We start from the raw sequence: 27,734 nt of genomic DNA, 5'->3' as shown, positions 1-27,734 counted from the left end.
ACTACCCTGCTTTCTTTGGCTACAAAGAATATGTAAATACTGTACCACAATCTCACTGGAGGTTTTTTCCATGAAATCTCCAAATATTCCGAATAATAAATGCAGCCTTTTTCTATCATGAATTTGTTGTGATATCAAAATCCTTCAGTAATTAATTACGACCATTTGCAACAAAAGTGGATGTTCATAGATTTAACTTTCAAATATTTGACTCTTATACCTTTCGCAAAGGGTAACATTTTTTTAAAAAACATTTGACATTTATCATAAAAGACAGAAAACAATAGAGCCATTATTAATCATTGACCCTAAACTATTGGTCTTTTCGATTCCAAAAAGGTACTACATAGAGTAATGCCATTACATCTTTGATTAGGAATGGTTGAGCAACGAAATACTCATTTTGGCAAATTTCTATTTGAAGAACGACTCGAGCCCTAAATATGCGCTTGGGACTTGTTTCCGATTTCTTGGAAAACAGCAATGCCTTTTCAGGAGGTTGCGCTACTATTTCATTTTCCGTTCCGAAACGGACATTATGAAATCAGCTAATTACAGCACATGACATGGGTTCATTGAAATGGAGAAGGAAAACCTGCCAATATTGAATTTACACATGATATCCTCCTTATAAGCCAAAGAAACCTTGCTTTGTGAGCTTACGACTGTCATAGAGGTAGGTAACGAACGATGCCATTTCCAAGTCCCAATGTTTCGTCACTAAAAATGGCTAGCTCTAGATTGTGAGTGAAACAGTTCAGACAGATTTTGAAGTATGCTAGTGTTTAAAATGTCTTGCCACTCGACATGGCGAAACAATGAAATAAAAAACATGAAATCGAAACCAAAACTTTGAAAAAAGTAAATCGATCGTGACAGGACTCGAACCTGCAATCCTCAGATCCGAAGTCTGATGCCTTATCCATTAGGCCACACGACCACTTTCTGCCATGGAGGAATTTTCTTCAATTTTAAAATATTTAAGCAGCTTGAGGGCACACCCTGGTGCTAACGGCAGATGAACCGTAGTACCGGAAACCATAGCGTTGTAGCACCTTATTGACCATACAGTGCGGACAAACAATCAAACAAGCAAGCCGTGTAAAAGTAAAGAGGCGAAGGAGGCGGGAAATTCAAACTGAGCGGAAGTCGTTATTTCCATGCTCAAAGTTTGAAACTAGTTGAATCCCAATTTCGCTGTTGGTGGCCTCACACATCTTTGCCTAAACACATTTCTAATGGGTGTTGGCAAAAGGACCAAAATTGCTCCATTTTTTTTGTCCACAAAGAAAAGGACATCCTCTGAAAAACTTATTTACTTATTTATAAGCTAATTAAAGACTTAAATGTTTTATCCATGGATTTTCCATGTACAATATTTGTACACAAATGCTTGGCAAATGACATGAAGTATTTTCTAATCTCAAGTGTCTCTCTCTAATGGTTAGCCTGGAGAAGTCCTCCCTTTATTAAAGCTTTCCATCAATTTTTGGCAGACTATACAAGTTAAAATTCTTGACAGCTTGCATTGGTTTTGATGATTCCATCAACGTTTTGGGTGCGTTTCATTTCGATTCAGCAAGCAGGATAATTGATGGGTTCAGTCATTTCACTTTCGTTCATAATGTTCGTGTTTTATTATGTAACTTTCAATGCTTGATTTGTTTGAAGACAACAACTAGCACTGAAAGAACGATTAATATGACTTCATTGGAAATAAAGGATCAGCTATCATCCTTATTTTAGTTAGTGCAAAAATTCAGTACGCTCACTGTATGACCAATCCAAAAAGGGGGACGAAACAATATCGATATGTGTGAATATTCCGACGAGGTTCGCTATGCCCCTTCTCTTACTATAAAAGTGATTGTTATACCAAACTTACCCTGTTGTCCCAAAGTCCTAATGTACGCTCAAAAACTTTCACTTTATAATGATAAATTTGAGGCTTCCCATTAACCTGAGTCATGGTCGGCAGTCGTTTTTTTTATAACGAAAGAGACAGGACTGCTCATTTTGGGCTCATCTACAATCAGTGATCCCAACACAAACTCCGATTTCGACCATGAATGTTGCATACCCAAACAATAATGATTGAATCGGATTGAGATCTGGGTGACGAGTTTAGTTAATTGAATTATCAACACGACTGTAAACTTAGATTGAGGGTTCAATAGTAGACATGTATTTACTTTTTGTATATTATATTGGAACGAATTGTAGCTGGTAGACTCGTCTGTCAAAGGGACGGATTTCGAGGCCTTATATTTCACAAAATTGTTCATGTTTTGAGTCATTTTAGATAGAATTAGAACTTGGGAATTTATTGGATATTTAATTTCACTAGCTTTGCAAGGTTTGAGAATTTATGGTTGGAATTTTCCAACGAGGTACAAAACCTTTCAATTCGAAAAGTAAAAGTCATGAAATATGCTAAAATTATAGACGGAAGAAAATGAGTATTTGAAGAAAGTTATCAAATGGAATATTTTCAGTTTCTCCCCCATTTCAGCTTCCTAGTTCAATGTCATTTATCTCAATTTGTGTCGATGGATCGAAGTAGAGGGCTAGTAAGAGAAACGACACTGGCGAGATTTCAGAGATTTTTTTTGGCTCCCTCGCGGCTTCCTGGTGTGTGCGATGGGGATCGGCTTTGAACCCTTAGAACACATTTAGTTACGTGATCCTCAAAATCAAGTTCCGAATTCAGGGAGCCAGTGAGTTGATGGCTTGTTTGCCTGCTTTGGTTGAAACTGCGTAACGCAAGAGAAGTCGATCAGCCCGACACCCTGCTGTCCAACTACCAAAATGTGGTCAAAGAAAAGTCTCAAGTGGCTTCGTTGGAGTGACTTATCTCTGACAAGCCCTCTAGATCAAAGGGATTTAAATAGGGTCCAGAAAATCTGCAATGGGCGCTACTTGACACTCTTCAAAGCCAGAACTGACATTTGGCCTTTGACGGATAATAGCCAATTGATATCATTTCAAATATAATGTGATTTTTTTTTTCATTTCACGAATGAATGACGCCCTGAGAATGGTAAAACTTGAACAAAATGAGTTTTTCACTTAGCTATTGTAGGCCTATCAATCATGTGAAACTGTTTTGGAGGCGCAAAGTTTCCCTGAGATTTCTCAAATTCTCATATTCAAAATGCTCACGATCATTTATTACAACGTGAGGATCAAAGGGAATTCTTCCAAGCTAGATGAGCAGATGCTCCAAAAACACAATTAATTGAAAGAGAAAACCTCTGCTGATAATTTCGCGATGTTGGGTCATTTTCATTTACGCAGGTTTTTTATGGTCTAGATTAATAATTTTTATTTCAAGCAATCCTTAATTTCATTTGTTCCGTTCAGCATATTCCACCAAGGAAAATTGATAATGAAACTAGGTAACTAGGATATTCGGCGAGGGAAATTTGTCCTGTCTAGGGACCCTGGTTTCAGAGACGTGCGAGGTTTGACAAGTGGCTCCAATTCAAAAATGTAAATGATCAGTAGAACTAAAAAGTTTCCAAACAGATTTTGAAATGATGCGCTGTGTAAGAAAAAGTCCTATCATGACAAGGATTATTGAATATTTTCTTCAAGGAGGCTGCCAAATTTTATTTGAAGACGAGCTGATTCATAGATAAAGCATTTTAGATTGTTACTTCTATTTTGTTACTTTCTAAATCCTTTCTGAACCCATTTTTTATACGTTTAGATTGCTATGATATTTCATTAGATTATTTAGATTTACATTATCACATGTGTGCTTCCTGAGTCTATCAAGAAACAAGTCCCTTTATACTTAATAATTTAATTTGTTGAATACCATAGTACTTTCTATTTTGAAGTGCTCTAGTCCAACTTAAGACTCGCAGCATGCAAAAGATCAGTGTGTCAAGTACATTTTATTGATAAATACCAGACTAATTCAATTGTAATGATGAAAGACACTCTTAACCCTGTGAAATGAGTTGGTTGAATCCATGATGGATCAAGTTTGTCATAAATCATTCAAAACTTTACCCTATTTTGCTTTGCAAATGTGTGACCTCTTTTTAGAAGCGATTGACTCCCTGTAGAGAAGGTTTCCAAACAAAGCCCATGTTTGCTGACAATTGGTAGCCAATCAGATCGGTCGAATTTGATGACGTATTCTCAAACTCGCGTATCTATGCCTAGAGCATCTATAGTCCTGTTTAGTCCTGTCTATTGGTTCCGTTAAGTAGCAGCTATCTGATGAGTCATCACCAGGGTTGTCCAGGTGATGCAAATGAATTATTTTTCACTTTGTCCATCTTTTTGTAGTATTTTGTGTTCTTTTCAACAATTTGGCCCAAAACTTTAGCTTATTCCAATGATTTTGCACCTTTTTTAAAATATGGAAGAACTGATAAACAAGTAATCTTCTACCATATCATGATATGTGTTTTTTTTTTCTTTCAAATGACTTTTTTTCCTAATTTGTGTCATAATTTTGCTTCTTGGAGAGCTTATTCATTAAATATTTTTCGGAGCATGGCCAAAGCATCTTGTTTATGATTTATTTCCATTTCCATGGTATGTTATCTTTGAAGCACAACTGAAGCACAATTGTTTGCCATGAAGCAAGTTACTGTTGTTTCAAGTGCAGACAGAATTAAGAGTATATTTAGTAACCCAGCATGCTTTAATTTTTTGACTTCGGCTACGTGGCTATCTTTAAGTAAGAAGTAAGGCCTATTGTAATCATGTGGTAGAGTGAGGTGTTTTTGGAGAAAAATTGTACATCCTAATTTGACATGCTCTTGAATTTTTGCATAACATGGCATTTTGTTGATTCATCACTTTGTTGCTGGCTCTTTTGAAAAAGCAAGTTGAATTAGAACTATCTACATTTTAGCTCTTTTTGTTGCATTTTTTTTTGTATTTTTGCCCATTGTATTTGCATTATTTGGACAGCCCTGGTCATTGACATTTTTTGGAAAGTCACTGACCTACTTTTCAATACTGTGAACAACAAGGGCTCATGAAAAAAATTAGTTATGAGGGCCAAATAATGACTAAATTATTATTTAAGAAAAATCGAACGAGCAAAAATATCTCAAACTTGAAATTACCAATAGTTCTTATATGTTTTATTATTATTATTATTATTATTAGCTCTTTTGTTACATTTTTTTGTATTTTCGCCAATTGTATTTGCATTATTTGGACAGCCCTGGCCATTGACATTTATTGGAAGGTCACTGATCTACTTTTCAATACTGTGAACAACCAGGGCTCGTGAAAAAAATTAGTTATGAGGTCCAAATAATGACTAAATTATTATTTAAAAAAAAATCGCAAGAGCAAAAAATTCTCAAACTTGAAACTACCAATGGTTTCTTTATGTTTTATTATTCTTTGAAATCAAAAGCCCTCTTAGTTGTCTCCTAATTTGAAACCCCCAAATTGATACCCTAAACTAGAGCACTACCCTAAACTACTAACCCTCTACCCTAAACCATGCAGGTCTCTAGATCAAAGTTTGGTTACTAAGGGTACTTTATTGCAGTTATCTTTCAGGGTGAAGAAACCTCGGATAAAATGCAAATATATCGTTATTTGCTATTTTGTGTGCAGAGTATTGGGATTCTAGTTGCATTTTCAGAAAAAGCTTGAACTTTTGCCAAAAAGGCAAGTAGGAAAAATATGAGAATAAGAAAACGAGTATTTTATTACACGAAACAAAAAAGATTGGGATAATACAGTATTTAAAAGAGGTGCAGAAGGCATTGTTTACAATGCATCTTCAGAAATATCTATGAGCTTTTTTTCTCAACCAGGTTTTACAGTCAATGGTAGTGAATGTCAAAGTTTACACTTTTGAGCCCTCCTAAAAATCCAGGCTAGTCAACTCGCTTCTCTAATGGGTTCATTCATGTTTTATCCCCCACCACCACGTACACAGGCGCGGGTAATTTTTTCAGCAAGATTAGAAGTTGCCCGAAAAACATTTTGACAGCTAAAAATCTCCAAAAGAAAATATTTAAAACAGAAATAAAAATCGTCGAGCCCTGGCAATAACAAATCAAAATGCAGCTCATAATCCTGATAGGAAACTTAAAGGTGACAAAATGTGTCCAAAACAGGTTTTTTTCTTTCAGAGTATAAAGTTTCTCTTATGTAAGTTAATGAGATTTAATGTGGCAGCTAATGAAAGTGCATTGTTTTTTCTAGTATTAACGACCTGTAACTGTGATTCAATTCTTTAGCAAAGAGCTTTAAATCCCCAAAAGTTCAAGTGATCTCCCAAAAAATGGTCATGACGTCATCTTCTTTTCCCATTTCTCTGTCTTATATGGTTATTGGCCTAGCACTTCATTTATCTCAATTTTGGTTACGTCTATTTGGCAAGATATTTGCCAATCAAATGACAATGTATTGAATGACAATCACTTCATTCTACGGTTTGAACTACTCGTACTTCATGTCTGGAACTGCGTAGATTATCAAAGCCAATAGCCAAGTGATAAAATGGAGTGTACATCTGTGCGTATCATTCTCAATGGGGTTGAAGAAGTCAAATCATTGGGAAAAATCCGGTGCTCAAGAATGTTGTCAATATAAGGAGCGCATTGCATTTACTCTAACAAGTCAAAGCGAGGAATTCAATACTCAGCCATTTCTTCTCCAAAAAAATGGAGAGAGAAATCTTTAAGGTTGTATTTCATTGAGAAATACCGATTAATTTAGAGAAACCTGGATTGAATTTCTACACCTAATGTTTTCTCCTACGCCTCCTCACAAAATAAAACCATTTTTATTAATTTGTTAAAAAAGGAGCGATTTTTGTGTTGTCAGGAAGTGAAGCGAGATGATGGTTTGTTGTCTATCCCAAAGATCTTCTAAATTCTGAAATCCACATACTCAGTAGATCAAAACCTTTAAATACACGTATAGATGAAAACAGCATATTCAAAAGCTGGTGTCCCCAAATTAGGTCCTATCTAAATTTTCCAAGTTGAAGCCTCTACGTAAATGCATTAAGAGTTCTTAAACTGGACTAACTTTGCTTTTTCCTTGTACTGTCCAGAAATATGCGTGTTTTCCCTCTCCATAACTCAATTCACCGCCCACTCTTACGTAACTTCTAAGCCTCCACAAATGACGAGGAACGGTGAGTAACGTTGAGAATTGAGAATGTGGGACTACTAGCCTAATGGTCTTATCCAATATCTCGATCCAACCAATTGCGTTTAGAGTCCTATATTTCTTACCTGAAACCTTGTTCATTACCTGCATTTGCCCCAAATCAGTTATTACTTTATATTACCATCATTTATGCTCTGAAGGTAAATAAATATCTATCGGCATTTATCGCTTTCATGTTAGTAGTTCTTATGTTACTTACGACGCTAACATGGCCCATCGTGACAATAAATAGTCTCCTTAATGCAAAGGCTGTAGATAATTGTTGCCATTCTGTATTTAAATTGTTAGCCAGCAAAACCCTATTTTTTACTCTGGGTGTTAAAGTTGTATGCCCTTCTAAAAGTTTAATTTTCATCGTAAACTGAGCAAACCTAGAGAAAAAATCCTTTTTTCTCTCTAACACAAAATTCAATTTTCCCCTGTATCACAGTAACTTGCGAAGTGAGAAAGTGTTTTTCGGTACATTAAGTGCTTTTATGAACAACATAAAAAATGTTACCTACCACCACATTGTTCCTCTGATTTCTCACGCTTCAAAACGTGCCCGTATACATGATGATATCTTGCTTGGTAAATGTATGCGAGTACATATTGTTCAATAAAATGTCTAGAAATACAGCAGGTTATCTTTCAAAGACTGTTTTAGACCACTTACTAAAAGCGTTTCATTTGCCTGGCGATAAGTGTGTTTAAGTGAGGCTTATTTTCTTCTCCAATCACACAATATTCCTACTTCATGGTAGATAACAAAAGGTTGATGGATGTAATGCACATTTTTTTTTCTTTTATGAGAAGGTAGTGAAAGAAGCTAACTGTGTACTTTAAACCTAGGTTTTTTACCTTCTTGGGCCAAATGTTTGGACTGATTACCTGAATGGTTATTATTGGGGAAAAATAAGTTTTTGTTCTTCATTGGCGCTCGTCATAACACTGCGATAAATTTGGGTCGGGTTTAAATGTTTTTTTGACTGTTGTGACCAGTTTTAATAATAATTTTTCGCTAATTTTGCAAACAATAAAATCAAAAATGTTAAAAAATCTATAGGAAGTTGTAAGTTTCACGTCTTTTGATGAAATAATCATGGAAATCTTGTTTCCTTGCTTTTTTACTCAATGGTCAAAATACGGAACATTTTATACTTTTCCAAATTTGAATAATGGTAACCATTTCTACTAAGTTGGTAAAATCGGCTACCTTTTCTACAATTTCCACTTTTTCGTAACTTGGGTTCAATTTCTTGGAAATGTTAGTGCAAATTTAAACTCAATTGAAGTTACACCTCAGCATACAAATCAGTACAAATGAAAGAGAAATTTCAACTGGAAAAGCATTTTTTTTATTTTATGATTACAAATAACGATGTATTAATGAAAAGCAGTTTTAAAGACTCGGAAGTATAAAGTAGCTATAGCTTAAAATTGTGGAAATGGAAGTGAGCCTAACCCTGTGCCTGTGAACACCCAAAAAGTGCCTTTGGCAGTCCAAGAATGCTTACTCTTTATGCACTTCAAAAGGTCCACCAAAAATAAAGCTCTAGATCACAATGAGTTTTAACGCTGATGCCCGGCAATCGAGTTGTCCCTTTATCGACATTTGAACCTTGCCTGGCTGTTTTTAGCTCACATCCACCAAATACCAACGAGAGTAGAAGATTCTAGAAAACTGCTCTGGTTCATGGTCAAGATTCCTCCCCTTTCCTTGAACGATGGATTCAGAACAGCAAAACAAAATATGGCCAAATTGATCAATGTGCTGAACCTGACTGGCGTTTAACAAATAGAAAGTATTGGAATAGATGATTTTCATAACTCCCTTGCCTAGTTTCTCATTACATAAGCTGCAAGCTTAATCCCAAAGAGGGTAGAGATTGTTCGATCGACCACGGGAAAAGGTGAGATCGGCATTTCTCTTGTTCTTCAGTGAGCTTTGTTGCATTCAGTTGCGAGGGTAGGCCTAACACCTTTTACAATGGACGGAATTTACTGCCAAGGGCCTTGTCGGCTTGCATTTCAATGGGTCTAGGCCCAAAGCATGATGAGCGATTCGAATTGAAGTCTAAAGAACGATCGCCTTGAAAGTAAATACGTTCGTCCAATATTCTCGCAGCTTTTCCATCCATCGTTTTACGGTCCATTGAATTGTTGATTAATAGCGTGGAAGAATTCCATTTTATAGTTGCTGAGCATCAATAACACCGGATGTACACGAGAGGGGGGGACGGGTATAATTCGTTTTAAATATTTCCAATTGATAATAAGTTACTTCTAAGAAGTATAAAATTCCTCTTGTGTTGATGCAAAATTATTGAACGAACCTTCTTTTTGTGGGTCGCTTGGATACAACAATGATTTATATCAGTCAGTTTCGCGAGATTGGCGAATTGGAGACCCATTTTGGAATACATGAATCATTAAATGATCAGCTCATTTTCGCGATTGCCTTCTTCGAAGCCTTCCAAGAAGTTACGTAACAACGTCTGTCCATGAAGAATAATAATTTTAGCATGCATGAATCATAATGTCGGACGAGGGATTTCCTTCACGTACGAATGAACTAAAACCTTCATTTCTTAAACAAGCTCAGACGTATAAGAGCCGTCGTAAATGGTTCGTGACTTTAAAAGCCATCGCCCATCATGATTATTTCCCCTAAGTAAATCTCCAACGATAGACTCGGACCTAACGTTATTCCCCGTGTCTCATTTTTTCGTCAACCGCCAAACAAGACTCTTTCCCCCGGAATCTTGTGTCGTAGCCATGCCCCAGATTCAAACGAAATCAGAACCTGATCCAGTCCGAGTAAAAGATATGTTCACGGGGAAATCCCCTTTGACCATCCATCCACATCCCCTTTATATAGAGCGTTTTCTCCAGACTCAAGCATCATTACCAATTTCGAGCTCAAAATGAACAAAACCTTTCAAGTGAGTTGAATTGGACGACCTTCTTTTCTCATCCTCAAGTAGAAAAATTCACCCTACACTTCCTTCCAGTTTATCGTCCTCTTTTTTGTGCTTGTGGCCGTTTACGCCCAATTCACTCTAGCCGCCCCTGCCGAGGAATCTGAACTTCTCAGTAAGACCATGAACGAATTACCTTTAAAAGACCAAAGCGGATTAAACGCAGGTTTTTCCTTTAGGTCGAGAAAAACGCCAATTCGGCGGTGGATATGGCGGTGGTAACAAGTTCAACCGTGGTGGAGGATTTAACCGCGGAGGGGGATTCAACCGTGGAGGCGGATTTCGCCGAGGAGGCGGGTTTCGACGGGGTGGTGGCGGATTTCGCCGTGGAGGCGGATTCAGAGGCTCTCCTAAACGACAAGCCATTCGAGCGTAAGTTAAGAGCAAAAATGGCATTTCGCTCCTGAACTTCATATAAAGTATCACTTTCTATTTTTCCCGTCTAGTGTGACTCGGCTGATCCTCTCCAATGGATTCCGAGGATAAATCTTAAATGCACCCTTATATCTGAATATGCTCAAATGATGCCGACCGACCAGAATAAATGAGAAATTTCCAATCCAATCGACTTTTTTCGGTCTAAAACTGGTTTGAGAGTTTCAGGCTCCAACTTGTCTGAGAATGCACTCTTGACAAGAAAAGATTAGCCCGTTTTCCAACGGGAGAAAATGAACACAATAGGCTTTGGTGGGCTAGGAACTTACGTGACGTCTCAACGAGTCTCAGTCTTAATGTACAAATCTGACACCGTCAGTTGCTTTGGTTGTCTCGAACAAAGCTCACCTTGGGTACTGATTACTCATCACTTAAGGGTACGATGCCACTCCTCTTGTAATTTTCGTCTAAAAGTGTACTACGTATGACTCAAAACTAACTTGATATCAAGGAGTTTTCATCGTTGAACTTGCTTGCTTTGAATTCGGGCCATAATTATTTGATGAAGTTCATGATTTAGGTGGCAAACTCATATGTCATGAATCCAAAAAGAGGCCATCGATGCATCGCATCATGACCAATCGATTTAATAGGGGCGCTTATTTCTAACGACAGATAGTCCAAACCAAATGGGGAAGAGGCACGGATGTTTTCTTCTTTTCTTTCTGACTTATTTTGTCTAGATGTAAATGAACAAGATGGCGACCATTCAATTTAGTTAAAAAGAGTCTCTAACAACTTCCTCTTTTTCACCCAAGAACGTTTTTTGTGTGTTTTTAATTCCACTATAGGGGCCCTCATTTCTGACGTGAGACAACCCGAACGAAATGGGGAAGAGGCACACTAGATTGTTAAATAAACTACTCGTTACATTTCCGGACATTATGTGACCTGGGTCACTAAACATACATAAGATCTTGATAGAATTAGTCAAAAACGACTCAAACTCATTGCAATTCAATAAAGAAGAATCAACCCAATCGGCCCTTTATTTGGTAGAGGTTGTTTCACGATGCGCCCTCTGAAGTGCAGAACGTAAACCAAATTTCGTGTAACGTAGGAAGCCTATGTCCAGACTCAATGTGAGCTAATGTGTTGCTTGGGTTATTAACCTCTTGCCTCACGTTCTTGATGGTCGTCTTGTCACCTAAAATCGCTATTTATTCGTGCGGAACGTCCCTTCTCCCTAAAATGGGTAATTGATCCCACTCCCCTCCAGACTCATGAACAAGCGTGGGGAAAAAAGCTTATAGTTTTCGTCAAAACTGTTTGCTCTTAATTATGAAATTCAGCCGATTCAAGTTACGAAAATAAGTCATGAACAAATTGGAATTACTTTGGTTTTTTTATTTATTTTGGAGGTTTAAAGCAAGCAAGAAATATCTGATTATTGTTTTCATGAAATCATTGTTCCTTGGGTTGAGGACATCTTGAGGAGGATATTAGGATCTCAAAATAACATTTTTTTAAGAAAGTGAACGCGTGGTGTATATTTTTACTACCAATTAGGGCTGTCAATGTGGCGTCATCAATTCCCGAAGCTATCGCCATCTACCGTTGAAAGGGCTGGTTTCTTAAAATGTGGTTCTATTAAACTTACAAATTTGGCATCATTTCAAACGAATTCGGCACTTGATTTCATACAATGTGAGCATGGAATTGTTAAGCTAACATATGCTTTCACTTGTATAAGCATTAGACCTTTGTCGTTGGTTCATTTAACATATTAATGAATATTCCCTGGGATTTATACTAGAAGGCAAGTCAGAGAAATGGCATGCTGAGATTTTTTGGTTCCCACGAGGCTGCCTGATGCGTGCAATGGGGATTGGCTTTGAACACATTTAGTTACATGACTCTCAAAAAAGTTCCAATTTCAGCAAGCCCGGGGGTTTATTGCTTGTTTGTCTGCTTTGATTGAAAATAATTGACGCAAGGGAAGTCGGCCCAATTGGCCCAACACCCTTCTGCCCAACTACCAAAATAATGTCTCAAGTGGCTTGGTTGGAGTGACCCTTCTCTGAATAACCACCTAGGGTCTACTATGTCTAGAGCCTGCTAGATGTTACTATGCAGGATAACGCCTACTATAGAGCAATTTAAGGCACATTGTCAAACTTGATCGCCCTCATTAACAATTTAGAGTCATTTCGACGAAATTCAACCTGATTGCATCAAGTCATCCAACTAAAGCATGGGGAAACCTCGACTCAATGATCATTAAGAGTTCCATGATAAAGTACTCAGGCTGTTTCCCTTGTTTTCCTACGACTTTTGTCTTTTTTTGGCTGTAATTGGATCAAAAATAGAAGTGGAAGGGCAATGTCTCGATTTCATAAACTAAAATGGTACGAAACTCAAAGCGTTCAGTATTGCTCTTCATTCCTTGATGTTATTTAGTTGCAGAGCTTCAGTAATAACCTTATGTGTAACACGTTAGTTTTTGAGTAACGCTACACGCAACGTGTTACATTTTTACAAAAGAAACGGTCCAGTAACGGAACGTGTCTTTAGCCCTCCCATTGCCGTATTCCAAATAAGGGAAAGAAATACATCGAAAGGTTTCTTGTCCGATTTTTAAGAAGTTCCGTCTCAAATACAATGACTTATTTACCACACTGTTGTTGTTGTTATTGTTGTTGTAGCATTTTATTGCCTGAAGTATTGGTTTCAAATCAGCAGGGATAATTTATTAAAAACTTCAACCTCTGAAACTACCCCCCAAGAAATCGGTACCTGTAACACGTTACTTTTTCTATAGAGGATCGCCGTTTTAGCGAAGTAACGTTAAGGGAGTAACTTTTTTAGCTACAGTTCTACCTCTAGTTAGTTGCCTTTGGCTCAAATTAAAAAAGGTCTAGCTTTTATATTTGATATAAAAACTAATTAAACCAATCTAATCTAAAAACCCAATTAAACCTATCAAGCACAAACCCCGTCCCGCGCGCCCATTAAAACCGAAAAAACGACCCGTCAACCCTGACAATATCTATTTGTAATTAGGCCTTAATCGAGTTCTTTATGTTGCTAGGAGAGTACAAAATTTTACTCTAGATTCTAGTCTATAGTTCGTCCATATCTGTATGATTTCATTTACGAATGAGCTTGTTGATATCTGCCATTTTTGCTGATGAGGCTTTCTTTATGAAATCCATTTTCTATTGCTGTTGAGTGGATTTTCCACGTCGAGTGTGAGTTCATTTGTTAGGTACATTTAAAACCCCAATGCCTCAACTAATCAATATACTTGCTTTGTATAGTCGTTACCTTAAATGTAACAGCGTTGGAGAACAGGCCTCTGATGACATTTTTCCATTGCCTTGCATTTTTCTGTGTGACTCGTTGACTACAATACTTTGATCCTGAGGAATGAGTTCTCAGAACGTCATTTTTGCAAACGAATTTGGTCCAACGATGCATTTGACGTTATCTCTTTATTGCATCCCTGACAAGAAGGTTGGTCTGATGAGGGTGGCTTGAAAATTTAAAAGGTTGATACAATTCATAGAAACATCGCACAGGTATTAGCAAAAGCTTACAAGGAATAGGAGCTCTACTTGACATGGAAGAAGCTTTTAACAATTTGTGCTCAATTGACGAGACGAGTGGCTGAGCTTTCGATGATTGGTCTCTGGCGATGAATTAAAATAAACAAGTTCATATTCAAAACAGCCTTAACTGATTTGGTGGAGCACATGTTCCGCAAAGTGTTATGAGTGAATATCCCAAAAACTTTACCGAGGCAACCCACTGAACTGGATTTTGAGGGTTGTCGACAAAAGTTGGTTTGTTCTATTCTGAGAGATCCAACAGTCATGATTTTGAACATTCCTTCATTAAGTTGCAAGTTCCATTTTTACTCTCCCTCGCAACTTCTATCATAGTCATTCCCAATATAAGAGCATTTAAGATGGTCCCAGCGTTAAACCTTGAAATACACCAAGGTACACTAAAACGAGTTGAGTTTGATTTGCTAGACGTTTTCGAGACTGTAAAATGTGAGCCTAATTAGAGTTTCACATTTATTTCAGAATCACTTTTGTAGCATCATGCTTTTAGCTTGGCTTTCTCGTGACTTTGCTTTAGGTCGTATACATTTAGCAACTTTTTTTTTGTTTACGTGCAGGCATGTTGCGTGTTTCTTTTCACCTACGATTCAACAATTAGTTGTCGGAAGTTTCGGACCATCTTATAAAAAGACCCCATAGTGCGACTGCTTCCCAGACAATATTTGCAATCAATCTACGTTTGAAAGCTTGTCAAGGCTGCAATCGCCAAGAAGCTCACCGTAGGTATGGTAAAAACCTGAGTGAGTTTTGGCCTCCCATTCACTTTTGACGATGATGAACAGGGGAGACTCAGTGGAGCCATTACGTAACCAAATTGCAAAATGTGCAGGTGTTGCTGCATTGCAAAGATTCAACGCTAGTCTTTCCAACCTAAATTTGGATTGTGAAGCTCTGACACATGATGATATTTCACCTTGAATAGCGAGTGCCCAATATTTTAGAATATTGACCAATGGATGGTAATTAGTGCGAAGTTTTGTAACATGTCTCTCTTTTCTCATTCGAATCTTATTATCAGAATGTTGACAATTTAAGAGGGCAAAATTGGGGGAGCATTTGGGGAGGGAAATGCAGTTTCAGGCGAGGGTTAAGGTCAACAAGCTAAAATCTCCCTGACCAGTGTAAGTCTTTCTTGTCTTCAAATGTTCTGACAATCCCCCTACCAAAGTGCTCTTGATCGTCAAGTCCACCAAGATGTAGGATTTTAATTTGGCCTCGGGCGGAAATTTTCCACAACCGCTTTTGTGTCGGCGCTCAAGAAGTTTCACCCTTGATCTTGCTTGGTCGTCCGCTTAGAAACGAGAGGGAGGGCCTTGAGCTCAAAAGCGCTTATAAATAGGAACCATCTCTGCTCCATCACACATTCGATATCCAGTGATCAACATGAGAGGAGCAATCAAGGTAATTCATCGAACAATCAATACAATCAATGGGTTGTTGACGTGAGGTTGGGTGATTTCAGTTCTTGGCCATTCTGGCCGTGGTTTTGACCATTTCCGCCCAATATGCTTCCGCTCAATATGGCAGGAGGCGCCGCCCTTCTAATGGAGGCAGTGCCAGTTTCGGCGGAGGCAGTGCAGGGGGTGGTGGTGGCGGCGGAGGGTTTGGTGGAGGAAGTGGCGGATTTGGCGGTGGGAGTGGCGGATTTGGCGGTGGGAGCGGCGGATTTGGCGGAGGAAGCGGCGGATTTGGAGGAGGAAGCGGTGGATTTGGAGGAGGTGGATTCCGGGGAGGCAATAGTGGAAGATTTGGCAATCGATTTGGAGGAGGCGGAGGCTTTCGAGGCCGCCGACCCATCATTCGAGCGTAAGTATTTAATGGTTCACTTTAGGCAACATCAATAATTCATCGTTCTTCATATCGTGCCTCATATCAAACGGCTTTAATCTAGAAGTAAAACTGTGCACCTCTTAGCTGGGAATTGATTTGGTCCAAAAAGAAGAATGTTGTGCTCATTCTACCTCTGAAGGCATAAGCCAATTTTTGTCGATTCTATTAGATCTGTAACAAACTATAGGTTCATTTTGCCTTGTCCATCCTTTCAATTCCTCATTTTTTCGACAAAGCAGGAAGCAGGAAAATGAGACTTGATAAATTAAGTTATGATTTAGGATATGATATGCATCAGCTTGTTTCGCTATTTCAGACTCCGACGAATCATTGGCTGAACCCGACTCCAGAACTAAAAATATCATGTCACCTCCATGATGCGACATCAATAACTAAAAGCAGCCCTTTCACTGCCTCCATTTCAAATTGAAACATTATTGCTCAATAAATCACGTTTCCACTTTTGAAATTTCATATATTGTTACTTAAGTAGGGCTTTAATCGTTCACCAATAAAAATGATGGATTAGAGTCCAGTTATTTTGGTGTCACAGAGTAATTCATATACAACCGTTCCTCATAAAAGTGTATTGATGCCACGCCAAACTGTTATTTTCCTAAAACTCAAATGGTTTATACATCAGGACTGTTACCTCATAATGGCCCTTCTTCAAAAGGTCTGATCACATAAAATGAGTTTATTTTTTAAAGTATGCCACATGTAGATAAGTGAAATTAAACCAATGTGGCATATATCTTCAAAAATCGCAAAAGCTCTCAAAATACGAAAGGAGTTGTACCTTAAAGGAGAATCGAAGCGCCTTCACATTGCATAAAAGTAAGTAATTGTCACCGTTTGTTGAAGACTGAACATTTCCAAAAGGCCTGAATGTTACAGTGGTTACAATGAAGCTTTGAAGCGTTGCAAATGCAAGATTCAAAGTCAAGAATACTTTCGATGTCATTTCAAGCCAACCGCAAAAGCTTCAAGTTTTATTAAGTTGCTCAGGGAGAAAATAGAGTTCACTTTAGAGTTCGAAAACAGGAACAAGTAACGAGCAAGTTTTGGCCTTTTTGATAGGCATAACTATGCCAATTAGAAAGGGAATGGGGTTAGCGTTCCTTCTTCGAAAAATGGGAACGAGCTACTGTAAATGTTTTGCTTGTAATTTCAATGCTACAGCGCAGTGTTATGGTACACACGTTTTGAAGCTGTGCAAAAATTGCTCAAATATGCGAAACTCTGGTAATAGCTTCAGCATTTATGTACAGATATCGGTGACAGTTAGATGTATCCAAGAAGTCGTCCTTCTTCCCCAACGTCCCAGTCGATATTCCAGGCGTTCATGGATGTACCAAGGACGGCTCTACCCTGGACACATAGTCACCCTAACAATCAACAGCTGCGAGACATTGAAAGGGCTAAATTTGAAGCGACCGTGCTCTGGTCCTATGAAATCTGAAATAAAATCCGTTTATAAATCATTGTATGTGACTACTACTCAATGACCCGCCCATGGGTTGACCTCACTACCATTTTGTCAAACCATTTCAAGAAGTTGGCCATTGAAGATATCAAATATCCTCTGATCGTCTGTTCTACGTTTGAAAACATCATATCACAAGATCCAGGTAGGACTCAAAACTGAAGAGAAAGGCATGAATGACCCTTCATTGGTGACAAAGTGTCCCCAACTGTGACCCAAGAAGCCTTACATTTTGCAGACCAGAGACCACCCATCCTTATTTCCCAGGACTTGGCCATCCAAAGACCAAAGACCTGGCAATAGGACTTGTGAATGCAAGCAAGCTAGAGAGTTTGACGTGGATTCATTAAAACTAAGAAAGAGGTTGACCAGTCTGAACAAGCTGAGATTATTGACATATGATTGGGCTCGTAGCATGTATTTGTGAGTGAATATCACTCAGCTCTGTGAATCTGTGTAATAGAATGTCAATTGTGTATTTCCTTCAAAAGTGTTGTCCCTTGCTCTTCTATGTGATAACTGATGTGACTGACAAGCCAAATTTGTTTTTTTTTTTTTGGTTTGGTTTTTCACGGGCTTTTCTAACCGCTACAGGGAATGTAATCCCCAGTACTATTAAAATGAAAGATTATAATTCGTCTATTTATTACCTTTCAATTTTTATATGATATTTGGTCTACCAACGAATTTGAGTTGGCAGACCGAGCTAATCCTTGAATGTAGGGTTGATCTGGAATGCTATCTAAAAATTTGTCCAAGTCTGACTTGAAAGATGCTACCGGATCAACAAGGCCTACGTATTCCCTACGAATATCAGAGGGAAGCAAATTAAACAATGAAGGAGCCCGAGAAAGAAGAGATGTGGACTTCATTGTTCGAACTAGCCTGGATTCTCGAAGACTTGAAGGTGCTCTCAAAACGCACATTAAGCCTCTACGGTCACTAGAATTGACCCTAAACCCTGGGTTGGGACAAAGCTCATGGATACTTTTGAAAACGTACAATATCAGATACCTTTCGTACCTTCTCTGAGTACTGTACAATCCCAACCGTTCTAACCTTTCCCAATACGAGAGCTCTCTCATTCCTGTGATGTTCCTAGTGAAACATCTTTGGACTTGCTCGACCTTTTGCAAACCTGCTGAACTCATTGGAGCCCAAATGGGTGAGGCGTATTCAAGATGTGGCTGGACAATCGACTTGTACAGAGTTAGCATCGTGATGCTATCTCTGGACTTAAACGTGCGATATATCCAACCACACATTTGAAAAGCCTTACCCACCTTCAGCTGGATATGCTCATCGAACTTTCCATTATTTTGGAGGACTACACCTAGATCTTTCATAGATGAGACCTGCTCAATATCTTTACCTCCATTATCTACGAGTGGAGTATTTAAAGGAGTTGACCCAAATGTCATTGAGCGGAATTTCATTCCGTTCAGGGCCATATTACTCTCAGTTACCCAAGAGTAGATTCGATTTAAGTCCTTTGCAAGGCTACTGGAATCTTGGCCATTCCTACCAGAAACTAACTTTGTATCGTCAGCATAAGAAGAGAGACTGGCAGTGATACTAAGCTTTTGAAGCGGGGCAACGAATATTATAAACAAGAGGGGCCCTAAGATCGAACCCTGGGGAACACCTGACTTGACATCATGTATGTCACTAAGGGATCCCTCAACCTTAACCAATTGCTTCCTACCAGAAATGAAACTTTTTAACCAATTGAGAACCCTGCCTTGGATCCCAATTTCATGGAGCCTGTTAACTAAAAGCCCATGATCTACCTTGTCAAAGGCCTTGGCAAAGTCGAGATAAACTACATCAACTGATTCATGACTCTCTAGTCCCTCAATAACCCGCTCAATATGTTCAATCAGTTGGGTAACCGTGCTAAAATGTGCTCGGAACCCATGCTGGCTAGGAGGAAGGACTTCATGAATATCAAGAAATTCAACAAGTTTGAACTTCATGATCTTCTCAAACACCTTCGCAATATTCGAAGTGAGAGAAATCGGCCTGTAATTACTGGGGAGCGACTTATCTCCCCCTTTAAAAATTGGAACAACATGAGCTAACTTTAGTGAAGATGGAAACTTGCCCTGATCCAAGATGCAGCGCATCAAGTACGAGAAAACAGGAGCGAGAACCAGTGAGCATCTCATCAGAAACTGAGATGTCACACCATCAGGACCAGGAGAGCTGGAAAGCCTCAAGTCCCTTATGGCCTCTAAAGCATCTTGATCTGTGACTACAAGATCATCTAAACGCTCAGCTTGACTAACCATGTCAATCTCAACAGACTCATCTTCAGAGCAATGAGCTGTTGCTTCCGAACTCAGTGGGGTTGAAAACACACTAGAGAACTGATCTCCAAGCATGTTAGCCATAGTCTCTACATTGCTAATGGCTGCCCCATCAACCTCAAAAGGCCCAACAGAGTGTTTCATTTTTCTCTTAGAGTTCGCATAAGAGAAAAATGCCTTCGGATTCGACCTGACCTCCTGAACCACCTTACTCTCAGTTTGTAACTGGTCATATTCGATGGAGGCCTTAATCTTACCCTGAACTACGTCCAACTTTTTTTGGAGACTAGCCACAATTACTGGATTCGAAGTGCTCTTCAGCCTTTTTGCTAGTTTGCAACTCTTTTTGAACAAAGTCTTCCTATATTTTGGAATTTTTGTCCGTGTACCACCATTCGGAACACATTCAGAGATTGCTAAACTGGAGCAAACTTCCTTAAAAACTGAAACTAACTTATCAATGGCTGCATCTATGGACGATTCCTGTTTCAGAATTGAAATCAGGTCAAGTTCTTCTAATCTTTCTATAATCAACGGCCAATGTTCATCTTTGAACTTGAACTTAGCCAAACCGACCTTTTTGGCCGGTTTTACTCTAGAGCACGCCGGCTTTTGAGTAATGGTCGACCCTATCTCAAGAACATGATGATCTGACAGATTAGTAGGTGTCACATGGACATACTGGATCAGATCAGGGTCATTGGAAAAGACCAAGTCGAGAACGCTATTCTCTCTAGTGGCTACACCAACGTGCTGGGAGAAATTGCGCAAGATCGCGAATTCTTCCAGCTTTTCGAACGACTGAGATGTCGATTTCGAAATGGGAATATACCCATCAGGACTAACCTCCCACTCTACAACGCTAGCCGGAAAATTAAAGTCCCCTACAAAGAAAACCTTCGAGCAAACTGCCAGGTCCAACTCATTTCCAGTGAATTGGAGAGCTGACGAAAAAGAGCTTGCTGAACAAGAAGGGGGTCTATACATTGTAACAATAGACAAATCAAGACCTCGAAGATGACAAACTAAGACCTCTACTTCTCCATTCGACATTTGTACATGACTAATGTGCAAATCATTCCTAACATATAGGCATACGCCCCCATGTGGGAATATGGGATTATCAGGGCGTATCCTATCACAACGAACTAAGTTGAAACCAACTATGGTTAGTTCTTCATCTAAGACCCCTGGCCGAAGCCAGGTTTCTGTTATAGAGATGAATGCAATCTCTCTCTCAACGGCTAGTTCTTCTAAGATCTTAACTTTTGTGCTGTCTTTTTTAGAAATCAGACAATGCACGTTCAAATATAGCCCCTTTACGGGCCTCTCTTTTGACGGACCAAGTTCACAAGATCTTGGACCATCCTCTCCAACCGTAAAAAATCCCTCTTATCAACAAAGCTACGTTCTACTGGAGGCAATGCATGAGCTAATGGGGATGGTTGGGTTTGAGGAATGGGTTGGGCAGCTACATTTGAATAGGAACGTATTTTGGGAATAGGGGTGGGGCAAGGAATATTAGGGAGGAGAGTTTTTATAGGAATAGGGGTGGATTGGGTATTTGAAGGAAGAGGAGGGAATTGGGAGAGAGGGTGGGGGGTAGGAGGAGAGGGAGGGAGGAAGCTAAATGGGTTAAGGAAGGGGGGTGGGGTGGGATTAGGTTTAGGAATAGGGTCTATTTTCTATTAACTAAAGTGAAGTGTTTGTAATTAGGCCTTGGGGCCCTATTTCATATTTTGAGCCTAAAATGTAAAGTTGTTGGTTTACATGGTTAACTGGCCTATAACCACATCAATGATAATGTTCTTCAAAAAAGTGGAAGAAATGAACAACTAAAAAATGATCAGGTTACCCTAGATACATATTGAATTCATATGAATGATGGGTGTGAACTTTGTGATGTTTGGTCTTTTGATTATGAAATGTATTTGAAAAAGGCCCGAGTTACCCCTTTTTAAATGCGTCAGATATATTTCTGTCAACAAAGTTTTGTGCAAGAGTTTTGTAACAAAAAACTTCTCACCGGACACTTTTATCTCATTGTTCAAAAGGGCTCTTAGTTGTTAAGGCCATACAAACTACATATCATGACACTTCTTAGATTATATTTTTAATGGCTGAAAGCTTGTGTACCTGCCAAAAGCAGCTAGAGTTCGGTTCAAGTAATCGCCATAAATAAAATGGTGGTAAAAAGGGAGGAATTAAATAATAGAATAGTGTAGTACATTGGGTATTTTATACATTATACACCCAGTTTGATAACAACATAACACCAGACAAGGTGATGAAAATAACAGAGATAAACGTTATTGAGCTGAATAGCAAGGTTTTAACAAAACTCGCACGTTTTTTGACCTACTGAGTGGCTAGTGAACATTGCCCTTTCGTTGTCTGTCTTCTGGCCACTGTCCGCCTCCTTGTCTGGAGAGCTCCTTGGATGTACATGGAGTTTGGGTTAGAAGAAGTGAAGAAATTTGCGGAGCGTAGTGCTCTAATGTTTTATAGCCTGATTTGATTGAACGAAAAGTGTGGTTATGCTTCACAAGATATTCATATCTAAGGCAAAGATGTTTTAGCCAAGGGCTTTTACCCTAGATCAAATCGAAAGCCCATCCAAAATGTAGACTTTCTCGTCAATCCATAGCTCCTCATTTGGATGTTCCTGCCGCCTTTTGAGAAGGGCACAACACCAAAACATCCACCTCTCCTTACTGGCTTCGGCTAAGCAAAGGATCCACGGCTCTGGGGACAACATGATCTGGGGATCATGACAACACCAGTCAGATCCTTGGACAATACCATATGCACCGTGGACTTCAAAAGTCTCATGGTCCAGGCCAACGTTCTTGCCGACCCAGAGCAGAAAACCTCATTCTATAAAGTGACCAGGCTCGAGGTACCTCTGGTTAGTTCTTGTGGCTTAGCATAATTGAATTTGACTGAGCTGGGGATCCCTCGCAATCCATTAGTTTAGCTACTTTTTAGCAACATTATTGTGCTTCCCTCGGTCCTCAAAAATCCTATCAGAAATTGCTATGCGGCTGAGCGTCTTATTTACTTACAGATGTACCTCAATCTACCTTCTTTACCTATCCACCTCGTTCTGTTGTAGAAAAGTTGATAATGTTGAAAATGGCGGAGCTACGAGTGAGAATATACAAGTATCTACTATGTAATGTGAAGGACAAAACTTATATCAAATGTCATACCTTGTTCACAAAGAAAGATGTTAGTCTTTAAAAGCAATCATGAAGTAGATGATATGAAGTGATACAAAATGTATTTAATCTTTAGAAACGAGCAAAGGTTATGGGAAAGATATAGGCACTGTAAAAAGAGAAACATTAGTATGGTACATGCGGGTGGTAGCGGTATTGTTAATTAGCAAGACTGTCGAAATAATGCCAAAAAATTGGGCAAAAAATGCAATTAAAGATGTAACAAAATAGCAAAAATGCAAAGATATTTGCAAAAATAGCAGATATTTCCAGTTCAATCTACTCTTTTGAAAAGAGCCAATGGCAAAATAATGAAGCAGTAAAATGCCATGGTAAGCTAAAATTCAAGAGCATGTCCAAAAATGATGCGCAAACCATTCCTACAAGCACTCTACGCTCCCGAACGGTTATAACACGATTTTTTTAAATGCAAGTGCGGCTGCGTAACCAAAACCAAAAAGGTTAAAACATGCTAGTTCACTAAAAAAACTCTTAATGTTGTATGCGTTTTGAATAAAAGCGGCTTTCGTCATGGCAAAACATTTGTGCTTGAGTCATACATTAACTGTGCAGTACTCACAATTAAGCCCACCACAGGATGATGAATAAACATTTTTTTCACGAGGTACTTTGGCCACGTATTGAAAAAAGTCATTTATTTTGAGCAGTTTGTCTTTGAAAGCCAAAGAGATGTAATCTTGAATGGATGTGCTGTCCCAAAAAAACAAGATTTATCTCGAAAAAGTCGTGTAAAATAAAAAAATACGCAAAAAAATGGAAATCATGCAAAAAAAATGGAAATAGTGAATAATAATAATACATTTGAACCTTTTGGACAGCCCTGGTCATCTTACACTCGGTTAAACTGTCTTGATAATTTTCTCGCTGTCTTGGTAATTTTCTCGCTGTCTTTCTCTCTAAATTCGCCTTCAATCCATCCCTCTTTTAGATCAAACTCTTTTACGGTATTAATCCTTAATTTATGTTTTTTGCATTGCTGAAAAGAAATAATGTGGAGCAATCGATTCTCATTCAACAAATTGCGCAATCAAATTGTCTATAGTTGAAATCTTGTTTAGATAAGAAACATCTTGAAGACAATTGCAATCTCATTCTTGGATAAGGGCATGAACTTGGCCTCTCATTTACGTACTTTGGAAGATGAAGAATAGAAAGACTCCCACATTACGTAACCTATTTGCAAAAAATACATCGCATCAAGCCTGAAAGGTTAATTTAGGGTCTGGCATCCCTGGAGTAAGCCAATGAAATTGATGCAATATGCAAAAACAGTAAATCCCGTTTCCATGGATTTTCTGTCTTCTTTTACCTTGTCAGTTTGATGTCTGTTTTCCTTCCAGTTGCACCCAATGTTCCAGGTGTAGTTCAGATTTATCTAGTTTGATCGCCGACGGCAACCAAAAAGATTGAGAAACTTGACAATTCTGGACTTCTAACATAAGAGATCAATTGTTGACGTCATAAGCTCTCTTCACCAAAGTAGATAGAAAAAAGATATTACGGCCAGGTGTGATGTCACGGTCTCCCTCAAAAAGAGGAGAATTACATCGACGAGTTTATAAAATGCCCTTCAAAAATAGACCTAAAGCTCTTAAAAGAATCACCTTTTAAACACTATTTTAGAAGTGCTTTCGCTCAATTTTGAAAGACGACAAACGTTATTAAACAAAATTAGCTTAGAAGTTAGTTTGTCAACTGTACGCAAGAAATTGACCAATTCGGTTTAGACAATAGCGTCGATTCGTTATGTCAGTAAACGCTCAGAAATTCAAAAACATTTGTCCTAAGACATAACACGCACGAATACTATTCTTCTCTGACAAAACCAATAATGCTCATCTTTCGTTATACAACAGTCTCATTTTTCAAATAAAACTGAAAAATGCCAACAGCATTGCCATTCATATTTAAATTATATTCAACGGGTTTAATCTTTTTTCTCTTATTCTGTATTTTCACTAGCCTTTCATACGTTTATGATAGTGGTTACTTTATTGGACTGCTCTTTCTTGCCAAATCATAATAATAAAAAATACTTTAATATGTGCAATTACTAATTATTTTCTTACATTAAAGCAATGGTAAATATGTGTTCAGTTTTAGAAGTAATAGCTGTAGGATGAAAATGTATAGTAATGAAAGATATCAGCTCAGGCTGACGTCACGAAAAGGCTTACGAAATTGAAACCAAAAGCTATTGCGGACTTCGACCAATGTAAAATAGATCAAGTTGTTATTCAGTAAAGTTAAAAAAAGAGTATCGTCAAGTGGTTGAATTGCGATGCATAAAGATGTGCAAAAAGTGCATCAAGATATGGTCAATCATGCAAATGAAAGTGCGTTAAAAATTGCTAATAAAACATGCAAAAACTCGGTCAAAATACAAATACTTTGTTAAAAAAAAGTCTTTATTGCGAGATTTTGTTTCTCATTGGATCACAATAGTTTTTTACAATTTGTTCAATGCATGCTTTCCCTTTTAGGGTTCAGGGTCCGCCGTTCGAGGCGATGATCCACTGCAGTTAAGCGCTTGGACAAGGACCCAGCAAAGGAGAAAAGTTAGCAATTGGCTTGTTAATCTCTGGCTTACTACTTCGTAATATGTTGATCTATGCCTCAAAAAAAGAAAAAAAAGAAAGAGGAAGGTCATCGGAAAACAATAAAAAAATTGAGAAGGGTTTGCTATTAACCCTCCCATAAAACACGCCCATGGGCGGGTTTAGGTTGATTTTGGGTTTTATCGATTGGGCAGGTTTTAGCCAACCCTGATTGGAGGTTTGTTTCTTTTGGAAAACAATCACTTGACGCGATTTTGAGACCAGCTTTGGACTTGAAAAGGTAATAAAGACGATTTCAATTCATTTTTGGTCAAAAACTGCTGATAGTGCAAATAAGATGAAACGCGTCCATTGTGCAAAACAACTGAAAATTAGCAAATTATGCAAAAAAGTATATCTGCACCTTTTTGGGCATCTTTTGTAATGTCTCTTTACCCCTTGGGATCTTGATCAGAATTTCGACCAAGATGTGAAGTACCTTAATTAACCCTCCGGCGAAAAATCTGCCACATCGGCTTTTGTGCAGGTACTCACCAAAGATGTTTCACCCTTGGGCCCGTGGCGTCCGCATAAATGGAGATGGGGAGTCTCAAGCCTCAGATTGCCTATAAATGAAAACCACCTCTCCTCCTTTACACACATTCAATCTCCACAAATTAACATGAGAGGACCAATCAAGGTAAGGGCTGATTGCCAACAAGTTAATGGTTGAGCTTCAATCTACTAGTTTCTGACGAGAGATTGAGTGATTTCAGTTCTTGGCCATCCTGGCCGTTGCTTTGGCCATTTCTGCTCAAAACGCTTCCGCCCAATATGGAAAGAACCGTGGCAATAGAGGAGGAAGTGGAGGCAGTTTGGCGGAGGAAGTGGCGGATTCGGGGGAGGCAATGATGGCGGTGGATTTGGGGTGGGGGTGGGTGGATTTGGAGGCAACAATGGAGGTGGTGGGTTTAGAGGCGGCAGATTCAACGACGGTGGATTTGGCGGCAGAAATAGTGGTGATCTTGGAGGAGGAAATAGCGGTGGAATTGGAGGCGTCTTCAGAAACCGACCCATCAACCAAGAGTAAGTATTAATGGGCTACCGTGAGATTTGTCACTTTCAAGTTAAGTAAAAATTATTATACACCCGTGAAAGCATAAACTAGTTGGGCATCGAAATTTATGAGGTTTCTAACGAACCTTTAATGCACTGAAAACAATCTGAAAGGTCAAGTGCTCTATGGAGACCTTTGAATTGAAGAACGCAGGACGGAGCCAAGTTTGTATGAAATGCAAGTCAACAGCTAGTTAAAATATTTCATATGGCTCATTTTCGGGCATTTTTTATACAACATAAATAAATTTGATTTATCTATTAATATATTTTGTTGTGGTTTGTTATTTTCCTCTCCCAATTAAACCTTTTTAAGCGTTCTCATAAAACATGTTAATCAGATTTGGATTAACACAAGTTTGCTTTAATTAGAGACTGGGTACAAGATAGAATCTAAACGAATTAAAGAATTGTTAAATTTTAGGCAACAGAAAATCATTACGAAAAATATCTGTACCTTTGACTTGAAATAAAAAATTCGATGGCAATTAATTAGGTATGATTTGTTTTTTTCACGGGCTTTCCTAACCGCTACAAGGAATTTAATCCCAAGCACTTTTGAAATGAAATGTTATAATTTGTATGTTTAAACCTTTTGACATTTTCGTGATATTTGGTCTACCAACGAATTTGAGTTGGCAGACCGAGCAAGTCCTTGATTGTAGGGTTGATCTGGAATGCTATCTTAAAGTTTGTCCAAGTCTGACTTGAAGGATGCTACCGGATCAACAAAGCCCACGTATTCCCTACGAACATCAGAGGGAAGCAAATTAAACAATAAAAGAGTCTGAGAAAAAAAGCTTTTGAAACAATTGTTGGAAATGGAGAACCTGCTCTCTTCATCGGCCTCGTCCCGGATGGCGGGCTTGTACAAACGTGCCAAAAAGCCCGCCACCAACTCGGAGATTCCCGTGAGTAGATTCCTCCTCCACTGTCAAGAACTGTTTGCATCAACATTGGAAACAGTAGTGGAGGAGGTCCAGGGCTGCCCAGAAGAACACCATCCCCTTTTGCGGCCCATCACGGAACCCGAGATGGACGTGGCCTTCAAGAAGATGAAGAGCAAAGCCCCCTCAACAT

General features: G+C 38.7%; 4 protein-coding genes and 1 non-coding gene across 7 annotated transcripts in view; 3 read left to right on the top strand and 2 right to left on the bottom strand.

Annotated features, from left to right (window-relative positions):
- The window catches only part of LOC131892043 (probable G-protein coupled receptor CG31760), a 38,295-nt gene extending 36,280 nt beyond the window's left edge, over nt 1-2,015 (bottom strand). For both annotated transcript variants that reach the window (XM_059241768.1, XM_059241769.1), the window contains exon 1: nt 1,886-2,015. The gene's annotated coding sequence lies outside the window, so the exon portion shown is untranslated. The remainder of the gene's footprint in view (nt 1-1,885) is intronic.
- Nucleotides 868-940, bottom strand: Trnar-ucg (transfer RNA arginine (anticodon UCG)). The gene has a single exon. It is a non-coding gene; the product is annotated as a tRNA-Arg (tRNA).
- A 7,119-nt stretch (nt 2,016-9,134) lies between the features above and the next one.
- LOC131892291 (armadillidin-like) lies at nt 9,135-10,689 on the top strand. Of its 2 annotated transcripts, XM_059242096.1 has the most exons (5): nt 9,135-10,094; nt 10,164-10,245; nt 10,310-10,423; nt 10,463-10,502; nt 10,577-10,689. In XM_059242096.1, exons 1-5 carry the CDS (start codon nt 10,077-10,079, stop codon nt 10,614-10,616), a joined length of 294 nt encoding a protein of 97 aa, XP_059098079.1. In that variant the 5' UTR covers nt 9,135-10,076; the 3' UTR covers nt 10,617-10,689. The 2 variants fall into 2 exon arrangements, with proteins under 2 accessions (XP_059098079.1, XP_059098078.1); XM_059242095.1 differs by having other exon boundaries at nt 9,565-10,094; nt 10,310-10,502.
- Nucleotides 10,690-15,223: 4,534 nt separating this feature from the next.
- Nucleotides 15,224-16,433, top strand: LOC131891772 (ctenidin-3-like). The gene is made up of 3 exons (XM_059241434.1): nt 15,224-15,535; nt 15,597-15,940; nt 16,281-16,433. The coding sequence occupies exons 1-3, from the start codon at nt 15,518-15,520 to the stop codon at nt 16,300-16,302; spliced, it is 384 nt and encodes a 127-aa protein (XP_059097417.1). The 5' UTR covers nt 15,224-15,517; the 3' UTR covers nt 16,303-16,433.
- Nucleotides 16,434-17,378: 945 nt separating this feature from the next.
- Nucleotides 17,379-27,734, top strand: part of LOC131892116 (uncharacterized) — an 11,087-nt gene continuing 731 nt past the window's right edge. Inside the window, exons 1-3 of the mRNA XM_059241877.1 lie at nt 17,379-17,595; nt 26,086-26,238; nt 26,315-26,624. Of these exons, the coding sequence (XP_059097860.1) occupies nt 26,221-26,238; nt 26,315-26,624 (328 nt within the window). The 5' untranslated portion in view covers nt 17,379-17,595; nt 26,086-26,220. The remainder of the gene's footprint in view (nt 17,596-26,085; nt 26,239-26,314; nt 26,625-27,734) is intronic.

This window comes from Tigriopus californicus, chromosome 12, assembly GCF_007210705.1.
Source record: "Tigriopus californicus strain San Diego chromosome 12, Tcal_SD_v2.1, whole genome shotgun sequence".
NCBI classification, from domain to species: Eukaryota; Metazoa; Arthropoda; class Copepoda; order Harpacticoida; family Harpacticidae; genus Tigriopus; species Tigriopus californicus.
Note: the sequence above shows the minus strand (reverse complement) of the source record. Positions and strands in the feature narration are given on the sequence as shown.

Coding starts and splice junctions, on each gene's coding strand:
- LOC131892291 (XM_059242095.1), top strand. Junction 10,246..10,309: donor CGAGGAATCTGAACTTCTCA/GTAAGACCATGA, acceptor TTTTTCCTTTAG/GTCGAGAAAAACGCCAATTC. Junction 10,503..10,576: donor AAACGACAAGCCATTCGAGC/GTAAGTTAAGAG, acceptor TTTCCCGTCTAG/TGTGACTCGGCTGATCCTCT.
- LOC131891772 (XM_059241434.1), top strand. Junction 15,941..16,280: donor CGCCGACCCATCATTCGAGC/GTAAGTATTTAA, acceptor TCGCTATTTCAG/ACTCCGACGAATCATTGGCT.